The following is a 22,830-nucleotide window of genomic DNA, read 5'->3' on the forward strand; positions in this document are numbered from 1 at the left end:
ATAGTTTTAGTGGCAACCAACAAAGAGGTCGAGTGGCTTAGGAATCTCATAATGGATATTCCTTTAACCGTGGATATGGTATCAACAATTTCAATACATTGTGATAGGCAATCTGCACTTGCTAGAGCATATAATAGCGTGTTTAATGGAAAGTCTAGAAATATTAGTCTAAGACATGAATATGTGAGACAATTTATTCAAGGTGGAATCATATCAATCTCATATGTTAAGACAAGTGAGAAATTAACGGATCCATTTACAAAATCTCTTGTGAGACGGTTAGTAAGTTCAACTTCAAAAGGGATGGGATTGAAACTCCTAGATTAATAGATTCACCAATGATGGCAAACCAACTCTCAACTCGTACAAATCAAGGGGAAGAGTTCAATGGGTAAGAACAAGTCATTGATAAGTGAATAGTTTTAACACTAAAACTTTTGGTGAGTTCCATCCGAGATGGTTAGTGTTGGTTGCTACCGAATTAGTTCAGCTGAGTATAACAAGCATCTATAAAGGTAGCAAAAATATTGTAAGACTTTCACCTATGTGGGCTTGAAGGTGGTGTCGCCTCTCCTGGGAGTTGGAGTTTCTCCCCGGAAAGTTCATGAAGAAATGAGCACATGGTCATGATAGTGCTAAGCGAGAAAGTGGAAAAACAAAAGATGTGGTGATGTGTGAGGTATCACTAGTTTTATCATATGGAATACTTGGTTCAAGCTTTTAAGCAACTAATGATTTCGATGGGACTTTATGGTAATTTCAATAAGGTAAAGTTCAAACCGAAAGGTACTTTATTTTATGCACCAAAACTATTTTAAGCTATAGAATGAGGCTTGTATTTAACCAAGTGGGGGATTGTTATGATTGGTTAAATACAAATATATAAGTGTTAAAATACAAGCTGGGTATAAACACTTAATAAATTTCACATAGTGAAGATGTGAAATTTGAGCTTCAATTGTAGGCACTTTAAAAATGTGTTTTTGGGTCCAAAATGATGCATGAAGGTATCTAAGGGTTCCCAAAAATTTTGGTAGCATTTTGAGCATTTTTAGGACCTTTGGAAGTCTCCAAACACAGAAAGGGTGGTGATGCGTCGCCACCCAAGTGGCGTAGCATCGTCTGATGCTTAGGGTTTCAAAAAAACCCTAACAAGTGATGCATCGCCTACTGGAGTACGTACAAGTTACGTATATTGCTCTAAATAATGTGTTACAAGTCTAATCATATTGGTTAGACCTAATGACGATGCCTACTCTATATAAGGGTCAAAATAGAGTTTTGGAAGACTTGATCACTCTCTTCAATCTCTCTCTACCCTCTCTCTCTAGCTCCAAGAATCTCAAGTTTTCTCCAAGAACTCATAAAGAAAGTGCTTGACTTTGTGAGTTTAAGGCTTTTTCAATCTCAATCCTCATTTCCTCCTAGAAATGCCTCAAGCATCCATGGTGGATAGGAAATAGAGTATTAGGACAACGTTAAGAAACGTGTATAAGCCTTGGTTTTGTGATTTTGCATTGTTCTAAGGATTTGCTCAAAGTGGTGGTTCCACTAGGATTTTGAATGTTCATCAAGGTTGAAGAAGGTCATTCACCAACTTGGGTTTGCATAATCTTTCTCAATCTTTATTTAGTCTCTGTCAATCCATTTTTTGTGTAGATTCAAATATTGAGGTGGTGTTATTATCTCACTCTCCCCCAACAGATGCAGCAATATGGTTAGTATTAGAGTTGTCATCTTCTTAGCGGACAAATGAGTGATGGCAGCTCCCTCTAAATTGATACAAGGTATATAAAAAGCTTTATATTTATTCTTCCATCATCATAGACCTACATCTTTTTTCACTAAGGAAGGATTAGGGAGTATGCTAAGACAGATGTTCAACAATTTTAACTAAATTACTTAGTGTCTAACCAAAGGGACCTCCCTTTGTTAGAAACTCTAAGCTTAATAAGACCTTATTTTAATGTTTAATCTTTATTTGTGTTGGTTTGTGACATTGGTACTTTATCGACATTTTAAGCAAAAGCACATACTCTTTTGGTGGGACTAAATTGGGATCGAGCTATTGGTTTTTCAATCAAAGTGTTTTTCTCTTATTCACCATCCCTGGTCTTGGCTTTAGAAAGTACTACTGGATACCAAAATAAATTAGTAGTTATTTTTTCTGATATAAAAGTTTTATTGTCCAACTTTCTATAAGTATCTCTTTCTCATGTTAGTCGCAATTTTAACATTGCAGCTCATAAATTGGCTAAGCATACCTTTAACCTAAACAATGAGTTTCTTTATAAGAAAAAATCACTTCTCTAATATATAATTGTGTTCCTTTGTCGTCTTGATTTAATTTTTTTTCTATTGAAAAAAAACACACAAATAAATAAAGTTAGCTTTCTACTTTTTAGGTAAATAATAAGCATTCAAATTACAATTTTTTTTTATAAAAAATCATAGTAATAAAGGAAAAAAAATCTTTTTTATATAATAAAAAAAGATAAAGAATATAACCAAAATCTGTAGAAAAAAAAACGTAGGAAAATAACATAACAAAACAAAAAATCCTTTTACTTTTCTCTTTATTTCTAGAATCTCATGCCTTTCCAAACACATTAAACTTCCATTTCTTTTTACTTTTAAAATCTCATATTTACATAAATACTTGAAAAGTGTAATCTCCCTTTATTCTATAAAATCTCATTTTTATATATATACCTTAAATTCTTATATTTTTCAAACTAAAATCTAATCTATAAATACTCATCATTATCAAAAATATATATGTAACAACAAATACTTTTGTCCTCTACATGCCCAATTAAGTATATTAATTAGGCCGTACAAACCATACTAAATGAAATGAAGAATAATGACCAAACTTGATAAGGATATATATATATATATAAATATTTGTGGTGGTAAAGTTGGCATGTATATCCTTACAATTTTGTTTTTTGGGATAAATTAGAAAATATATATTTATATATATATATATATATTATGATAGTATTATTAATTGTGGCATGGTTGGGAGTTTTAGGAGCCATAAAAGGCATCCACTTTTAACGGACCAACATCCAAAAAAACTTCAAATGACGTGTGTGGTATATGCTCTTATCTTCTAAATTATATTTGATGGTTACGTTCCCACTAAAAACTATTCATCATTCCCAACTCCAACTCTCATTTCTTCCTATCTATAATTATACACATTATATATATATATATATAAACATTCATCTTCTTCATCATAAAAAAAAAACACTCTTATCTACATATCTTTCTCTAGAAAAAAAACATGGCTGAAGCTGACAACAACAACATGATGAACACATTCGACATGGGTGCACTCAGATCAAATCTCCCAACGAGGTAAGACTATATGATAATTATGTTTGATGTATGAGAAGTTTAGGGTAAACATCTCGATCATTTTTTATGAATGGTCAGAATCTGTACCTATCGATAGATATATCGATATATTTATATACATGTGATGTTAATGCGTTGTTTGTTTTGTGATGATCAACAGCAAGAGAGGTTTGTCAAGGTACTATTCTGGAAAATCAAGGTCATTTACGTGCATGGCAGATGTTCAATGCTTGGAAGACCTTAAAAAACCAGAACACATTCCAGATGCCAAGAAGAGGAAGAAGTATTCTGAGAGAAACAAGGCAACTGATCATCATATCATCTTACCTCTTCCACCTTATCCCACCTATTGTCGAACTGTTCCTGCTAACAATCAATGTTCTTCACCTTGTCATGTTGGAGTCTAAGGTCTTTTTTTTTTGTTAAGAGGAAAAAACATAAAATAACCAAAGTGTTAGTAATGATTTTGACCTTAGAAGAAAAAATAATAATGGTAATGAAACCCTTGTCGTTGTGGTGTCTTTCTTCTCCAGGAGGAAATGTAAATACATATATATATATATATAAATATAAATATAGTAGAGATATGTATAACATTAAAAACATATGAGGGGTTTCAATTTTCTGCAGTTTTTTGTTTGAGTGTATATGCATGAAATTACTCAAGTGGTTATGATGTACTTTTACTACTACTATTAATGAAAAAGTTTTGAATTCTTATTGTTTATATCATCATGGCTTTGAATTTTGACAGAAACTTTCTCATCTTTTTTTATTATTATTATTATTTTGAGTTGTGAAAGAAAATAGAGAGATGGGTTCAAGTTACAACCATTAAGTGAGTATGTAATTCAAGGAAAATTCACGAACACCTATAGTATCAATGTTGCTCAGAGCAAGAAAAAAAAATCCAATTTTTCAATTTTTTAATATTGTGATGTGATATAATCCTATTGCTGGACACATTATTATGGTGGGTTACATCTGATTCTCCTTACAATTTCTTTGATCAACTTTTTAAAGCAAAAAATTTGAAGAATAAAATGAACAAAACTCTAAGGTATAGAAGATAAGAGCTCTTCCAGTGCTCAAAATCAGAGGATTTAATTAATAGGGTCATTGGATCACATATCTAAATTTCAAGGTCATTTCCAAAAGTTAAAGTATTTAAACAGTTGCTCTAAAGTTCCTTTCTTTCTCTCTCTCTCTTTCTTTCTCTCTCTCTATGTTAATTGAGCTAGGAAGAATACACATTTTGATTACAGTGATAACCACAAAAGGGGGTGATTGGGCTAGGAAGAATACACATTTTGATTACAGTGATAACCACAAAAGGGGGTGAACGGCAGCAAGGACAGCTAATTAATCCTTTCCTAACTCCAGCAAAAAAACTACAAAATAAAGCCCTATTCGAAAGAACAATTATGATCACCAAAAGAATCAGTATTTTCCCCCCTAATTGTACAAAATTAGGATGTACAATCCACCAAGGACTATTATCACTGCTAGCTTTGACGTTTTTTGAAGGTGCCGAAATCCCCAGCATCAAGCATGACGAGGTCATCATCTTCGTCAACAACTTCGATTTTCTTACTTGCTCTTGTTTCTTGCACATCGCTTTGAGGGCCATCCTCGAAAACCTCAGAAAGTTTTCTTTTCTTTGTTGAAATAGTTTCTTTCTCATTGTTGTTTCCAGTCTCCACTGTCGAAGGCTCTGATGCAGAGCCTTCAGCATTGTCCAGAGATTTGTCGGCGTTGTTCTCTGCTGTAGGAGCTTGACTCCATCCAGAAAGAACCATTCCATCGGGTTCCTTTTCCTCGTCAAATACCTCTCTGTTAAAAATTCATACAAACAGTCAAGGACACACTTTGAAAAACAGAAGCAGCTCAAGTACTCCACTCTTTGACTTTTCACCCAACTGAACAAGAAACCTTATAACTTGGGTCCATAACACAATGACATTTAAGGTACTTTAATCTGAATAGCTAAAATTCCAGAAAGAGTCAATAAAATTGTAATCATGACATCTTAGCTATCACTCTTTTAGCCCAAATTCTAAAAAGCAGGGAACTAAAATGCAGAAACCTGTGCTTGATATTGATATCGCAACGCAGCTCTTGGAAAAGATCAGTAATGGTCAGCATCGACCCACCATTCATTAGGCAGCTAAGCTCAGACAGCACCTAGGAATTTGAAAGAGAAAGAAGTAGCAGAGATTCAATTAAATGACAAACAAGTTATATTTAGATGCAGTAAAAGTAGCAGTGTAATACCGTGTCAGCCTTTGCAGCATAAGATGCTAGCAAATCCTCATCAAGATCATCGCCGGTCTCATAGAGAATATCTGTCCCGTGCATGATAGTTGGTGAGCTCATCCCAAGCTGGGGTTTAACTATTTTTTCAATAATATCAATCAACTTTGAACGATGCATATTTATCTCGAGTAATAGAGGTGTCTGCATTTAATCAAAATGCACGTAATTGGATCAAAATAGTAGTTCAGATGTCAAGCTAAATGATAATATAATAGTATTACAATTGGAAAAGCAACCTACCTCGGAACAAACATAGCAAGACTTGTTAGGTTCAAATGGTTCCACTGGCATTAGTAACTGCTTTTTTGAAGGATGTTCAAGACAGTATGTCATCCTGCATAAAAATTTGGAACGATGTAGATAAAACCAGCCACCGCAAATTTAGATTCTGTGACAATGCAGATGTTCATATGCATATACATATACAGTGACATTTAAGACACTAATATGCCACCAACTTGAGAGCATAGACAACTTGCCATCCAAATAACATGATAATTGGCAAACAAAAAATAAAAAGTATTCAGAGTAAAGGAACCTTCACACACCTATATCTTTTTGTATCGTTTTGCAGCACCTTGATGGCCTCAATAACAATCAATCCAGCAATAATAGCATTGGTTGTTGCAACAGCATGAACAATATTTCCAGCAATACCTTTAGCTTCAAATAGACTATGCAAAGGAATTTCAAAAGAAGAAGCTCGAATGTTTGCAGCTGCGGTAACAAATTCTACAGCTAGTTGATCATCCTTGTCAAATGTCAAATTCCCAATGTCCTGCCAAACATCCACATCCCAACCCAAAAAATACAAGGAAAAGATATTCAAAATCTCCACATGGCAGAACTAAGAGAAAGAAAATAATCATGATAATAATAATCAAATTCAAGGGAACCAACAATAGAAGAGCCCAAACTGACCTTCTCTCTTTTCAAGAAAAATAGGTTTAAAGCCTCGAGAAAGATTCTTGAGTTTTCCTTAAGGCTCCATATATCCTGTGGATTTTTCATGCCCAGAGATGCCATGGCAGACACTGATGTTGGATCACTGGTTGTCCCATTTTTCTCCACATTTCCATTCTGTTGAGTTGGCTCATCAGGCAGGCTATCCCTAATGTATACAGGCTTTGGTCTCTTACGGTTTTTCCATGTCTCCTCGTTAGACAAGGCCATTTCAATGTTATAACCAAATACATGATCATATATTCTCCTTCCGTACTGATCAATGTCTTCATCGTTTCTGCGCTCAAATACATCCTCCACATGATCTGACGAGCTAGCAGCATCACCTGAACGCACATTTAAATCGTTCTCCTGGTTCTTATCCCCAAACAACTTCATAAAGAGAAGCTCCTTTGCCCATACAATACAGTGAACAAACTACAAAAGTAGAAACCTTGTTTTAATTTACAGCAAGTCACTACCAAGAAAATAATTTCTTATTCACTTATAGAAGCTGCACGGAAACAAACATTCAAAAGCATACAGAATGACTAAGTTCTGTATCAATACCTTTGATGGAGTACTTGTAATGGTACACACAGGATATGTTTTGGGGGCAGGTTTAGGTTGGCACTCATAGCACTCTGTTTTTCCCTTAACATGCACGGTGACCTGTATCCCAAGGAGATTGGCAAAAGAGGGAAAAGCATCATTATATCAAATTCAATTATTGTAATAGCATGCCAATATGTTGCAAAGGATGACCATCATGACTTCAATTTGAATAATCTGTTAACTTTCAAGCCTGAATCAATAAAAAATTACTCTTTCCAAAGATACTCTTAAGCTGCTCTACGGACGCAGAACAACAAGTATCTAAGACTTTATGTCATACACAGAGACAGAACCTGGGTTTCTTTTATTTTTTATTTACTTAGAACATACATGACTACATGTTTAGATTCATGCTTATTTAAATACTTGCACTTCAAAAATTCTAAGACATACATAGGAACAATGATGAAAAGAAAATCTTCATACACATCATAGTATGTATCCACACTGATAACTCCATTTATTCACATGTTGTATATTTAAAAAAAGTCCTGCTTTACTTGCAAAAGTTTGAGGTGTTTCGTCAATAGTATTAACCACTATTCACATTTTAGTGAGGTTAAGTTGAATCCAAACCATGCTATGTAGCTCAGAGAAGCACCTCTACAGAATAACTCTAGGAAAAACTCAAACACTAAGTATAAAAGGACAAGGTCAGCGTCCACATATTTCATTTAGAAGTGATTATTTTCTAGCAAATACCGCTTAGTCAAGTTCAGTACTTACCTGTCCAAGGAACCCAGTGGTTCCACTTTCAACCAGAGGAACTTCAGCAGCCAAGCATAGCCGATTTACATGTCTCCTTGCATCTAAGTTGTCCAGACCATTCAACACAACATTAAATTGCTTGAAGAAGTCCAGATCAAAGTTAGAATCCTTAACATTTGCATGATATGGTGTTATACTTATTTGAGGCCTAAATTTTAAAACAGCATCCCGTGCAACCTGTTGAGAAAATTTATCACCTCTTCACATAAAATGCATATTTAGTTCATATCAAAGGCATACGAATCTACTCACTCTGGCTTTTGATAGCCCAACATGTGATTGTCGAAAAAGAAATTGCCTGTTGAGATTACTGACTTCTATAGTGTCCATGTCAATCTACAAATTACCATAAACAAATTAATGAGAGCCAAGCAATAAGAAACAAACTATGCACACAGTTTTTGCTTACAGATACAGAAATTGCTAGAAATTTATAACAGGGAGTCAAAAACCATGTTACCATCATCCACAAAACCAACAAGAAAAGAAGCAAGCTCATATAAATTTCTTAGACACATAAAATTGACATGATCACATAGCTATGAATAAATCACAATACAAAGTAATGGGTCTCCTTCCTCTTAAAAACACAACGTTAAGCTACAGTATCACAAATGTCTAATATTATTATGTGTAGATGATTGAAAATGTTCAATGATAAAGAAATAAGTTATTTCAAAAGAAAAAGTAACTAAAAAGTAGAACAGGAAAATCAACAAAAAAATTAGCTGTATAATTTGTCAATCAAATCTACTAATACAACTATAAAATCAGTATAGAGCTGTGAATAAAGCATAAGAAAATTATCAAATTAGTGAAGCACCAGCACCACTATCCCACCACAAGAGTGAAATGCTAAAATTACATCCTGCTATAACAGGAGTATAGTCTGTTACGTTCACAAGTGTTGTGCTTTCCTGTTATACGGTTCATACTTGTATTCTACCTTAAACCATGAACCGTATGAGAAGATAAACTGGTGCCTAAGACATTTCAAGAAATTTAGTGTAGAATCAGTCTAAAAGAAATTAGTTCTCAAGGCAGAGTGCTTAAAAGCAACAGACCCGAATAACTAGTCTGCTCTAGTAACTCATGGTAAAAAGAATTATCATAACTATTCGTGTATATTAGCTAAAGACATTAATAAACACCCATCACCAAAAAACTCAACTTCCAATCTAAACCCTTCGCAGCAAGTTACCCTCTCCCACACTACACATGACTAGTAAGACTATATTCATGTTAACTTATACCTAATTCTTCTAGATTTGTCCATCCCATCATCTGAAATGAAGAGTCTGATATCTACAGATTGGACATCAAATTTTTTTATCATTTTACTAATTGATGAGTGTAAAATCTACAGAACAGTTTAGCGGGAGCTTTAAGTAAAAAACAAAAAAGTAACAGTTTCATTAAGCAAATCAAATTTCCCAATTTTCATAGTAGTATTATGTCAGTCAAACCCACCCAAAAAAGGGTATAATAAAACCCTACCAAAACCACAAAGGTAACCTCAACCAATTAAGAAATGATATTATACACAAACCAAACCCTAAAACCCAAAGAATCACTTGCACAAGCAAAACAAAAAACCCCTAAATCAAATTAACCCTCACAACAAAAAATAAAAAAGCAAAAACTCACAATATGAATGTCTTGGAAGCCAGAGAGAGCGAGAGTCTTGAGAAGCTCGCAGCCAATCCCACCCGCCCCAACCATAAGAACCTTCGCGCCCTAAAAAATTGAAAAAAAAAAAAAAAAACTGTAAGTTGAAGCAGAAAGCAGAGAAAAGCTTAGGAATTCATACATAATTGTGGTTGGAAAAAACCTTTACGACGGAGAAATGGTGAAGCAAATCCATGGATGGAGTAGAAGGAGCAGGAGAGAGAAGGAGTTTTAGAGAGAGAAATGAAGCTGCACAGCGTGAACCGGAAGTCGAATAAGATCTAAAAGGAAATGAATTAACATAATAAAAGAAGCAGATACAGGCTCTGGTAAGTGAACAAGTGCACAGGAAAAACAAAACATTTAATTTAGAGAAAACTTTCCCAATCGATATTATAATATGAATATCATATGATTTGTTTCTTGGGGAAGAAAGTTAAACTGACTTAATCATTCAACATAATTCATTTATAAAATCAAGGCATTCAAATGTGACAGTACCCATAAGATTTAGCAATAAACACAAGGTTACTTAAATTATATCAGAACAAAACATTATAAGCAGTATAGATATACCCTCTTGTAGATAAACTTTGAACACCATGCACCTAAATACCCTCTTTAACAATCTCACAGTTGTAACACAAAAACATAAATTTAGTGTCTTTGAAAATCTGAACATCAACAGGGAAAAATAAATGCAAATCCATTACTGCATTCAGGCGATGAAACAGCCAATCTATTCAGCAAAATGAATTATAATCTCCACACCATTTAACATCCACCAATACCAATACTAACAGTTGTTATCAAGAGAGCGAAGCAAATACAGCAGAAACCTCATAAAAAATCGAACACATGCTTTAAAACTAACCCAATATGCTAAAATCAGTTTTTAAGTCGCTAAGAAATTAGCAACGTCAAATTAACTACAATTTGCAGCTGGGTTTCTAGTTTCTGGTCCAACTGTACTAACTAATCCAAATAAATACTTTACTTATGCTAAAAGTATGAAATAAAGCAACTCTGTAAAATTCATGACCAAAGAGCTCTATTGACTTGAAACCATTCAAGCTTTGCTCTACGGATTCAACCAATTCTCGAAGTTCTCGAACTCGAATCCGTGAGTGAAATTACAACTTTCATTCTTCTTATTCTTCTATTCTCACAACACACATTTTTTATTATTTGATATCATTTGGGTTTCAGAACCAGAAACTCCATTATGACTATTTAAAAAAAATTAAAAAAAAAACTCATAAACCTGTACGTATTGCACTAATATCATTTACAACCCATTCAAAATAAAATAAAATAAAATTTCCATACCTGAATCGAGTGACAGAATCTGAAGAGGGAGATGAAGTTGAAGAAGGCAATGGGTCTGAACTGAAGAAGAAAATTAGAACACGGAGAGTGTAGCGGAGTGAGGGAGACGACTAGAGAGAGAGAGAAAAGACAGGGAACGAAGGGAAAAGGGAAAAGGGAAACCCTAATTTAAGTGATTGGGCTTTGGGTTTGGCCTTTAAGTTTGGGCTTTTGTTTGGGATAGGAAATTTACAAATATATACGTACAATAAAAAATATTTACAGAACTACCCAAATTTTATTTACATATTTACCGTGTGACGTCAGTAGTATACCGAACTCTATAATAATACCTACCGGAAACTAACAAAATGATAAATCTCGCTTATCATAATTTCTCGTATTTTTTTGTTATAAAAATTAATATTTTTGTTGCTTACGATGCGAACAATAAATTTTGATGGGATGCAGTTCATTAAGTAACTAAAATCATAAATAATATAAGCAATCATAAATAATATAAGCAAGAAGTAGTGGCATGATATACTCATTTAATTCAAATATTCTCTCTTAGATATACAAGGGGTATTACGGTGTATTGTATTGTATTATAATAAATTGACTTTTAATACAAGTTAATATAAACATAATAGTATATAAAAATATGTTATAAAACATAATTTATTATAATACAACACATCAAACGAACCCTAAATATAATATATTATCACTATTATAATAGTCAATTAAGATATTTTACATGAGTTCCAAATCATATAATATTAGTTAGATTTGTAAGAAATTTTATCATTATGGTATAATATGTTTTATATGGTTTTATTGTAATTATTATCGTAATATTATATACAATGAAACCTCTAGATAAAAATAGATTTTAGGCTAAATTAGTTGCGTTTTAATTGAGAGGTTATAATTGAATAAAAGTATCAGTAAAAAAAAATTCCAACACTCAAAAGTATCAACATAAGTAGAGGTGGTGACATATCTCTTTATATTCTATGTTTATAAGCTTTTTTGTAGTTATCAATTTTTTCTATGTTTATAAGTTTTTTTTTTCTTATTTGCAATAAACAATGGAACTCATTGGCAGTAAGGGTCCCCAACCTCGACGGGTGTTCCCTACCCCACACCCAGTGAAGATAACAGAGGTTGACATTACATATGGAAGCAAATGGTGATAATTTTTTGTATTTGTTTTGAGTAATTGAGTTGTCTTGAAAAATGTAGAAAGACTTAGAATGGATGTAATATTAAACTCTTGTGTACAAAATGATTTACTTTACCCTTAAAATACATGTGAAGCTCACACAAATTATTAACTTTACTCCTTAAAATTTGAATCAAACATATAAAGATATTTAAATTCTCATTTTCACATTTACTTTGTCTCATACCAAGCACCTCAAAATATTTAATCTTAGGTGGCAGATTCGAGTGCAAAGTCTAGTCCACCGGTTTTTGAGTCAAGTAAGGACGATGGAATATCAGGTAAGGAAAGTGGAATTTATTATTGTATTAAAAGTTTGTACACCAAATTGCCCAATTTGGCCTTTTTCACTTCTTTCCACTTTCATACTACTTTATTCGCATAGTAGTATTTCTTCCATTTACTTTTTCCCAAGTTGGTATATTAATGTGTGGATTAATCATGTGGTTCCATTATATTTCTCACTACACATAATATAGCTATATCTGATTCTCTCTCGTTTTAGTGCCCACAAACACTAGTAAGTGTTGTAACTTTATTCCATTTTAGATTCACCAAATAAAAGATTGTGATTCTAAATTGTCAAGTTTAGTGTATCTTTTCAATTTGATCACTTTTGCTTTGATATGGTATTTCCTATAAAATCATTTAATTTTGTTTTAGGAGGAGATACTATTTGAGGCAAACTAGAAAATAGAGTAGGTTTTTTAGGTATGGTTTGCTCCACACCAGAAACCACGGTCTAAAAATAAGTTGGTTCGGTATGATTTGCATTTCAGCTAAACCATGTCGTGCAATATGGTGCACGATGTGACGATGTGGAATTTTTAGTTTACACCACATCGCAAACATAGAAATATGTTGAAATTTTTTTAGGGGAGTTTACACAACTAAAGTAGATACTCTATATATGAATATTCTATATAAGAATAATTTATATTTTATTATTAAAAAAAATTGGTCACAAATTTGGTCAGTTATAAATAATAATAACCTCTAAATTGTATTAAGTTATAAAAAATTTACCACCAGTTAAGGATTAAAGAGAATGACATACTAAAGACTGCCTTCCGCACGAGATATGGACACTATGAATTCCTGGCTATGTCATTTGGATTAACCAACACCCCAGCAGCTTTTATGGACATGATGAATAAGGTTTTCAATGACTATTTGGACAAGTTCGTGATTGTGTTTATTGATGACATATTGGTGTACTCTCAGTCAGAGACAAAGCATGAGCAGCATTTACGCTTGGTATTGCAGTGGTCGAGGGAGCATAGGTTACATGCTAAGTTCAGCAAGTGCGAGTTTTGGCTACCGCAAGTCACGTTTCTGGGCCATATTGTTAGTAAGGAGGGTATTCTGGTTGACCCAAGTAAGATTGAGGCAGTGAGAGATTCGCCTAGACCGAGCAGTGTCCCGGAAGTTAGGAGTTTTCTGGGATTGGCAGGGTATTATTAGCGGTTCGTTAAGGGGTTCTCCAGGATAGCCACACCGTTGACTGAATTAACGAGGAAGAAGACTAATTATGTGTGGACATATAGGCATGAGAACAATTTCAAGGAATTGAAGCGGCGATTGATCACCGCTCTAGTGTTGAGTCTACTGACAGACAATGAGAAGTTTGTGGTTTATTGTGATGCTTCCAGACAAGGTTTAGGGTGTGTGCTGATGCAGGCTGGAAATATGATAGCCTACGCATCAAGACAACTGAAGGAGTAGGAGCAGAGATATCCCACGCATGATCTGGAGTTGGTAGCGGTGGTGTTTGCACTTAAGGTTTGGAGACATTATCTGTATGGTGAGAAGTGCAAAATATACACCGACCATAAGAGTTTGAAGTACTTATTTACTCAGAGGGATTTGAATATGCGCCAGAGACGGTGGTTGGAACTGGTAAAGGATTGTGATTGTAATATCCTATACCATCCTGGGAAGGCTAATGTAATGGCCGATGCGCTGAGTCGGAAGGGCCAAGGACAGTTGTTCAGTTCAAGGCAAATATCTGATAAGTTAGCTGAGGAGATGACTAGAGCGGGTATAGAATTGGTGGTTGGTCGGTTAGCCAACATCACTCTTCAGTCTACACTCCTCGAGAGGATCAAGGAAGCGCAGGGGAAGGATCCCCAGTTGAGAGGGCACAAAGAGATTGTCTTAGCCGGAGCGGCTAAGGACTTATCTATCTCGAAGATGGGATTACTAAAGTACAAGGTTCAGATCTGTGTTCCGATAGACTCTGATATCCAGCGAGAGATCTTGGATGAATCTCATACCACTCCCTATTCTTTACATCCAGGTACGATGAAGATGTACCAAGATTTGAGAGCCTTGTATTGGTGTTCGGGAATGAAGAGGGACGTGGTGGATTATGTGGCCAGGTGCTTAACTTGTCAGCAGGTAAAGGCTGAACATCATAGGCCAGCAGGGTTATTGCAGCCTCTAGGGATTCCAGAGTGGAAGTGAGAGGATATCACCATGGACTTCATGGTTGGTTTGCCGAAGACCGTGGGACAACATGATTCAGTGTGGGTGATCGTGGATAGGTATACTAAGTCTGCCCACTTCTTGCCTGTTAGGACGACTTATACATTGGAGCAGTATGCTGAATTGTATGTGAAGGAAATTGTTCGACTTCATGGGGCTCCGAGGTCAATAGTATCCGACAAGGACCCCACCTTCACCTCCAAGTGTTAGGAAAGTCTGCAGAAGGCTATGGGCACGCAATTGCGGTTTAGTACCGCTTATCATCCTCAGACGGATGGACAGTCTGAGAGGACAATTCAGATACTACAAGATATGTTACGAGCCTGTGTGCTGGATTTTGAGGGATCTTGGAGTAAGTATCTCCCTTTGATTGAGTTTTCGTACAACAACAGTTATCAGGCGACTATCGAAGTGGCTCCGTATGAGATGTTATATGGGAGGAAGTGCAAATCACCTATCCATTGGGATGAGACGAGTGAGAGGAGATACTTGGGTCCTGAGATGGTTCAGAGAACCAATGAGGCGATTGAAAAGATTAGAGCTCGAATGCTCGCCTCCTAGAGTCGCTAGAAGAGTTACTCGGACTTGAAACGCAAGAGCGTAGAGTTTCAAGTTGGTGAACATGTGTTCCTTAGGGTTTCACCTTTGAGAGGAGTGAAACAGTTTGGTGTCAGAGGCAAGCTGAGCCCCAGGTTTGTTGGCCCCTTTGAGATTTTGGAACAGGTTGGAGAGGTAGCTTACAAATTGGCGATCCAGCTCTATCAGGGGTTCATAATGTATTTCACGTGTCCATGCTCCGGAAGTATGTATCAGATTCTACACATGTACTGAGTTATGAGAACTTGGAGCTGGACCAGGATTTATCATATGAGGAGAAGCCGATTCAGATTCTCGACTGGAAGGATAAAGTCCTGCGGAGCAAGACCATCGCCTTGGTGAGAGTGTTGTGGAGGAACAACAGGGTTGAGGAGGCGACATGGGAACTTGAGTCAGATATGCGGGAGCGGTATCCCGAGTTATTCAGGTAATTTCGAGGACGAAATTTTTGTAAGGAAGGGATAGTTGCAGCGTCCCAAATTCTCTAATAAGGCTTAGGGCCTTGATTAGTGTGTTTGGATGGCAATAAGTGATTTGTTGTATTAATATGTGAATTTGATGAGTATGTAATTAGAAATGCATGTTTAGGTGAATTAAATATGCATGTGGGCCCAATTTGGTTGTTAGGGCATATTTGTAATTTTGGGCATAAATGCAATATTTGTGTGAGTGGTGATATAATTGTGATGCACGATCTAAGACTCCTAGGGAGCAGTTTAGCTAGAAAGTCACAACGGGGTCAAATACTCGGCTTGGGAGGAGCCTAGGGGTATTTTGGGAACGTAAAATGTGTTCGGGATTTATGGAGTAACGGGTAGTAGTTTGGTAATGATTCGGACACATTGAGATTAATGGGGATTTATAAGAATACTTGGGGACTTAACGGAGTATGACAAATGACTAAATTGCCTTGGGTTACTTAAGGATTTAGATAAGCTCAAGGGGTAATTTGGACCTTTTGTTTAGGAGGGGATTTTGATCACATAGAAAGTTGTGATTCCTGGGTTATGTAGAAGGAATCAGAAGGAAGAAAATAAAAAAAACACAGAAGCCCTCTTTCTCTCTATATTTCTCTTGGTTCTCTCTCTCCCTTTAGGGGACTTGGTGGATTTTGAAGTTTTGAAGGAGAAATTCATAACTAAGCTTGGGAGTTGGGGAGGTTAAGCCTAGGGTACTGGAGAGCTGAATTAAACGCGAAATCTTCACTGAGGTAAGGTTTCTTTCAAGTTTTTGATGATCAATTCTACTTAAATTGAGTTTAGTTGAGTTTTGAGCTTAAGATTGAGGTTGGTGTGAATTGGGACGGGTTAGTTAGTTTCTGGGATTCTAGAACTGCTTAAAGTATATTAGGTTGATTATGGGACTCAATTCTAGTGTTGGGGTACGTTTGGAATGATTTTCAGGGAAGTTAGCTCGTAAATTTTGCATGGGATTCACTACAAGAAATCTGATATTTACCTACCAATATATATTGGTAGGGAAAGTAATGTTTTGCCTACCAATATTTATTGGTAGATAATATTAGTAGGTAAATGCTAGTCCATTATATTATATTTCGGAACATAGCTTTACCTACCAATAATATCAGTAGGTAATGATCTTTACCTACGTATATTATGGAGGGAAATTTTTTAACCATTCCCGCTCAATTTTTCCCCCGTTTTTTATTTTCATTATATTATTTTATTATTATAAATGCTTATTTGGAAGCTTATGTGTAAATAATTTGATTTTTCCTACATATTTTGTATCTACCAATATTTATTGGTAGGTAAATGAATGCTTTACCTACCAATATTTTTGGGATTAGTAATATTTGTAGGTGATGGTGTTGACAATTATTATTGAATTATTTATGCTAGCTACCAATAAATTTGTAGGTAAATAGTTTTGTCTACAAAAAAAAATTGGAGGGAATATAATTAACACTACTACAAAATACCATTTACGGGACACTACTACAATTAATATTCTTTAAGGACTCGCTTTGCGAATCCTAAAAACACCTGGGCTAAAAAATTAGGAATTGTGAGTTTTAAAGACTAGTTTTGCGAGTCCTAAAAGACTTTTAAAGACTAGTTTTGAGACTCTAATAATTTGTAATAAGTTAACAATAAAGTTATTTAAATAATTTTCCCAATGTATTAATAATATATAATATTATTTATTAATAAAATATATATTATATCATATAATTAATTAAATATTTTTTACATATATAAATATTTTTTTAACTGAAAAGTCTTTTAACCAATACAAAAATATATAATATATTTATTAAACTAATAAAAATTACTTATTCAAGTGAAAAAAATACTTAGTAATTTTTTTAAAAAAATATTTTTAAAGAACTTTTATTTTTAAAATAAAAAACCCTACAAATTTAACCTTCTCCCACCCTCTTTCTGCCGCCTCTTCTATCTTCTCTCTCAGCCTCAACCTATCTCTCTTTTCTCTTAGCCTCAGCCTCAACGAACTCCCTCAGCCGCACTCTCTCTCACCGATCGACAAGGCTCGAGGCTGCAAGAGGTTGGACGACGCGGAGGCTTAGGGGTTGTGAGGGGCTGGACCGACATAGGTTTGGGGGTTGCGATGGGCTGGGCGACGCGAAGGCTTGGGTCTAGTGCGGGCTCTGGGGCTGGACGACATGGAGGCTCGGCAGGGACGGTGGCTGGGCTCGGCAGGGACGGTGGCTGGGCTCGGCAGGGACGATGGCTAGAATCAATCTCGTGTTTGATGTCTTATTCTTGGTACGCATTTATTCGAAGGTACCTGTCTTATCTTACTACATTGTGTTCCTTGATTTGTAAATATTTAGATTTCGTGGATTTTGGGTTACGCAATTTATTTTGGAGGTCTATTGTGTAGGTCGACTAAGCGATTTGGTCCAGATGGGAAGAGGTTTGAGCACCTTTCGTTCCTGAATTTGGCCCAGAATGTAGTTTGTTTAATCTGGTCCTATATAAGTGAGTTGTTTATATATATATATATGTGTGTGTGCGTGTGTGCGCGCGCGCTTGTGTATTTGGAATAGTTTTTGGGTCCATAAGGATGCTTAGGGGTTGACTGTATCTCGTATGTGTTCGGTTAAACAATGATCAAGCTTTGGTCTAGCGGTAGCAGCGGTGGTGCACCATGGTGGACATTCTGGAGTGCTGGTATTACGAATACCATTGGACCCGCTATGGGAATTGAAGCCCTCAAGTATATTAGCTACCCTGCCCAGGTACTCTATCTCTCTGACCGAGCTTATTTTCTTTCACTATAAATTATAATGGGCAGTACAATCTGTTATGGAGATAACTGAGTTATAGATATAATGGGATTGTTCAGCTTTGTGTTAGATGTAATGCAGAGTTGTTGCTTGATTGTCTTCACAGTAATACGTTTTAATTACACACCATCTGTTTCCAAATATGTTTCAATGATACTGTTAGTGTAGCCTTGTAGTTTTCTTCTACATTATTGTTTGTTCAAGCTGAATTGGGTTAATGTGAGGTGTAAAAATGACACAAAATCTATTTGTTTATCTTTATTTAGTTTTAATCTCTTGGTTTTAATCTCTTGGGTTAACTTGATTGTGATGGTTGACCTTTTTTATAATCTATAATGATTGTTTTCCTTACTACTAGAATACATAACTACCTATTGGTCCATTCAATTACTCTGATATGTTGTTCATTTTGGTCAATTTTAGTATCATGCTCCAACCAATTTATTGCTTGAAATATTAGAGTGTTCTTATTAGGTAGTACTAGTATAATCTTTTTCTTACCTTAAGCTAATTGAAATTATTTGATTTGCCTACTTTTTAGTGTTTCATGAAATAAACCTTCCTGGATTAGATTAGTTTAATTTATCTAGTAATTATAAATCAAATGAGCTCAAAAACATAACAAGAAGGAAGAAAGGGAACAAGAACACAACACACCAAGATTTACTTAATTCGGTCAGATTGTATGTGGTATTTCCCTTTGCCTAATACACTAAGCTCACATAGTACAAGATGAACTAGGCTCTCATTACAATTATAAAACACTCAATGTCTTCCTAGTAGAAACCTTAATGTTCTCTCAACACTCTTGAAAACCAGTATTCGAACTCAAATATAGGTGTTTCTACTAATAAAATGATATCATTTCAATTACAAAGTGTATCTTTTTCTTATTTCAATTACTAAGTTATAATATTATAATTTCAGATTTTAATATAGGGTAATAATTTCAGATTATAATATAGAGTAATAATATAATTTCAAGTTTTAATATATAAATAAATATACTTTTGATTTAAAAACTTAAAATATGATTAAAAAAAAATACCAATACACATGTGCAATTTTCTAATTACAACTTAAATAAATGTGTGTTTCCTAATATTTCTTCATTTAAAATTTATAGGTTATCTTTTTTTTTTAAAAAAAAAACTATTTGTTATTTTATTGATACTTTAGGTAACTTAAAAGAGCTTCCAAAATTTTATACACTTTAAATGAACTATATTGGTTAACTTTTGTGAGTCATTGTTGAGTAATTGATTATATACTAAACCCTATAATATACTAATACAACATATTAAATAAAATGATGATAATTTCTATGTTTTGTTGTTTCATATATAAAAAAATCAGTTGGCAATTGTACATTAAATTGATGGCGACTCTTGTAATTATTGTATCAAATTGAGACATGGCGTCTAAAGCATTACGATGCTGAGAAAGGATGGACTGGAATAGAGCTCGGGCCATTATATGTAAGTAATTTAAATTTTTATTTATTATATTTATTATATTTCTTACTAATAATTAATTAAATATATTATTAGGATAAAATGATGGAGTTAAGGGGTCAACATCCTCCAGAAAAACTGTCTGATAAAGAGATTATGGAGCGTGTACTTTGACGTGATTCGGTATACTTGCGAGGGTGGGGGCGGTCTCCTAGTGTCACAACTTCTACTTCACATCGTGAAAATATTGTGGGTAATCAACCAACTTATGAAGAGTTAGTTGAATGACTTAATGATACAACTTCCCGCCTTTGTGGATATACTTCGTTATAACAATTTGATAGCACCGCCTCCACCACCTCTGACAGACCAAGCTTCAGCTGCAAATTTAAGAGAGTCGCCATCTTTTTCAGTTCGGGAGTCACAAGATGATTCTTAGTTTATTTACATTAATTTACTAAGGAATGAACTTTATGAAATATTTTTTTTTATTTTGGTAGGGGTAACCTTAAAATGATAACTTTATGACTTATTTTAGTATTGAACATTATAAAGAATTTTAGCATTAAACATTTTATAATTGTATGGTTTTTTTCTAGTTTATTTCTAATATAGAATATTTATAAATAATTGTTATTATCTTTTACCTACACATAACCATTAAATTTGAACAAAATATAAATTATGTAACAGGCCAATAAAATAATGCTATGTGGGCTAATAAAATGACACCACGTAGGATGTCACATATGATGCCATGTAGGATGCCACGTAGGATGCTATGTCATCAGACACGTCAAACTACAAAAACCATGTCAGCATACACGTAGGATGCCATGTCATCAAACACGTCATCTGATGACTCATCAATTGATTTATAACTTAGTGGGGTCCACTGATTCTTTTACCTACCAGTGTTAATAAGTGTAGGTAAAGACTCTTTCCCCACTAACCTTTACCTACCAATCTCTACCAATTCAATATTGGTAGGTAAACCATATTACCCACCATTAGGCTAGTTTTACCTACACTTACAATTGGTAGGTAAAGACCCCATTTTCTTGTAGTGATTTTTGGGTTTCGGACTCGCGTCGCGGCCCTGTTCATCAGCGCCGTGGCCTGCTTGAGTTTTTAAGCCAGAGGGACTTTAGGGAATTGCCTAGGCGCTACGACGCAAGTTTGGGCGCCGCGGCCCGAGTCTGTCAAATGGGAGGCATTTTGCCTCTGTTTTGGGGCGCGTCGCGGCCCCCCTTAAGGGGGGCTGGGTCGCGACCCAAAAGAGGAATTTTGGCAAATTGAGGGTTTTTAGCTTGGGAACTTGAACGTTAGGGCTCGGGAACGTTTCTATTTCCCAGTTTGGTAGAAACCAAGGTCTCGGAGGCTAGAGTTATGTCTCAAAGCTATTTAATGGATTATAACTTGAAAGTTGATTTTTACTCATGCGTTGTGACTAGGATTTCTTCAAGGCCCGGGTTAGAGGACTAGGCTCGTGATCATGGTGCCCGGATAGCTTGGAGCATAGGTAAGAAAACTATTGTACCCGTAGAGCAGGGCGTGGCCCTATAGTTTGTATTGCAGGGCACGACCCTATCTAATTGTGTTGCATGGCATAGCCCCATTAATTATGTTTGTATTTGTTTAAGTATTTGTTAAGTTTATGCTATGTGTTGCATATCTGTAAATGTACGGCAAGGGTCAGGAACGACGAAGGCCGAGAACGGCAAGGGCTGGGAACGGCGAAGGCCGAGAATGGCAAGGCTGAGTACGACAAGGGGCTGGGAGCGGCGTTAAGCATGCGAAGTGCAAGTCGCTAGGGTGAGACCCTTCTCGGATGCCTGGGACATCCTCACGGTGTAGACCGCGAACCCAGGGCCTGGTAAAGCGCCTTGGACGGTATGACCGTTATGTGTTTAGCCTGTTGGCGGTTTTGTTATATGCTGGTTGATAGTTATGCATATGTGATTGCTTGTGTGGAGTTTTCTTGCTGGGCTTCGGCTCACAGGTGCTCTATGGTGCAGGTAAGGGCAAGGAAAATGTTGATCAACCATGAGTACGGAGAGCGTGAAGCGGTGTGTACATGTTCAGCCTGCCTGGCTGCCACGACCAAGGGTATTTTTGGGAGATGATGTGTATTAAACCTAATTTTGCCGTTTAGTCGACTTTAATCATATTTTGAGTTGTAAATATTTCTAAACAGTATTTTGTGATCCCAAATGTATAACGCTTTATAATTTCAATGAATGACCACATTTTCAAATTATATGACTTTTATTGCAGTTTAGCTACACTTTTAACCTAAAACCTCGATTAGCGAGTTAATTGCACGTTTTAAACTCACTTAGTAACGACTATAAGGAAGTAGGGCGTTACATTACTTTTATTTCACTTATCTCATTTTATCATTTCATAAAAAAGACAACACCAAAATCTAAATTCTCTTTTCATTTCCATTTTTATTTATTTCATGTTACTAATTTTTTGTGTTATTTTCTACTAATCTTTTGGTTTTAGGTTGCCTCCTTGTGGATCGACTGCCCGATTTTACTACAACTACCACTTAATGGTAGTCACATTTTGGGCGTTAAACATAGTAATAATTATATATACAATTAAGTGCACTTTCTAAGTCATACTCATACTGTATAAAATCAACTATGCATAAAGATGTGGTAACAACTCTAAAAAGTAAATCTATATGCAAACAACTTAATAGTTATTAGAGAGTTCTTACTATTATTGTTGTTAATGTCGATACTTTTGAGTGTTGGAATTTTTTTTTGTACTTATACTTCTATTAAGTTATA

At 35.2% G+C, this 22,830-nt stretch overlaps 2 protein-coding genes and 1 long non-coding RNA gene across 4 annotated transcripts; 2 read left to right on the plus strand and 1 right to left on the minus strand.

Moving 5' to 3' along the window:
• The first annotated feature begins 3,187 nt into the window (after nt 1-3,187).
• LOC133781774 (protein OXIDATIVE STRESS 3 LIKE 3-like) lies at nt 3,188-4,096 on the plus strand. The gene is made up of 2 exons (XM_062220846.1): nt 3,188-3,369; nt 3,530-4,096. Exons 1-2 carry the CDS (start codon nt 3,296-3,298, stop codon nt 3,774-3,776), a joined length of 321 nt encoding a protein of 106 aa, XP_062076830.1. The 5' UTR covers nt 3,188-3,295; the 3' UTR covers nt 3,777-4,096.
• A 334-nt stretch (nt 4,097-4,430) lies between these two features.
• On the minus strand, nt 4,431-11,163 carry LOC133781773 (SUMO-activating enzyme subunit 2). Of its 2 annotated transcripts, none has more exons than XM_062220844.1 (12): nt 11,008-11,163; nt 9,842-9,927; nt 9,658-9,747; nt 8,263-8,346; nt 7,969-8,187; nt 7,198-7,299; nt 6,607-7,065; nt 6,234-6,463; nt 5,926-6,019; nt 5,644-5,826; nt 5,456-5,553; nt 4,431-5,202 (listed from the first exon to the last, which is right to left on the minus strand). In XM_062220844.1, the coding sequence occupies exons 2-12, from the start codon at nt 9,872-9,874 to the stop codon at nt 4,875-4,877; spliced, it is 1,920 nt and encodes a 639-aa protein (XP_062076828.1). In that variant the 5' UTR covers nt 9,875-9,927; nt 11,008-11,163; the 3' UTR covers nt 4,431-4,874. The 2 variants fall into 2 exon arrangements, with proteins under 2 accessions (XP_062076828.1, XP_062076829.1); XM_062220845.1 differs by having other exon boundaries at nt 9,842-9,959; nt 11,008-11,148.
• An 8,641-nt stretch (nt 11,164-19,804) lies between these two features.
• On the plus strand, nt 19,805-20,188 carry LOC133781775 (uncharacterized). Its single transcript, XR_009870266.1, has 2 exons — nt 19,805-20,050; nt 20,123-20,188. It is a non-coding gene; the product is annotated as an uncharacterized LOC133781775 (long non-coding RNA).
• Nucleotides 20,189-22,830: the final 2,642 nt, after the last annotated feature.

The sequence above is a fragment of the Humulus lupulus genome, chromosome 6, assembly GCF_963169125.1.
Source record: "Humulus lupulus chromosome 6, drHumLupu1.1, whole genome shotgun sequence".
Lineage (NCBI taxonomy): Eukaryota > Viridiplantae > Streptophyta > Magnoliopsida > Rosales > Cannabaceae > Humulus > Humulus lupulus.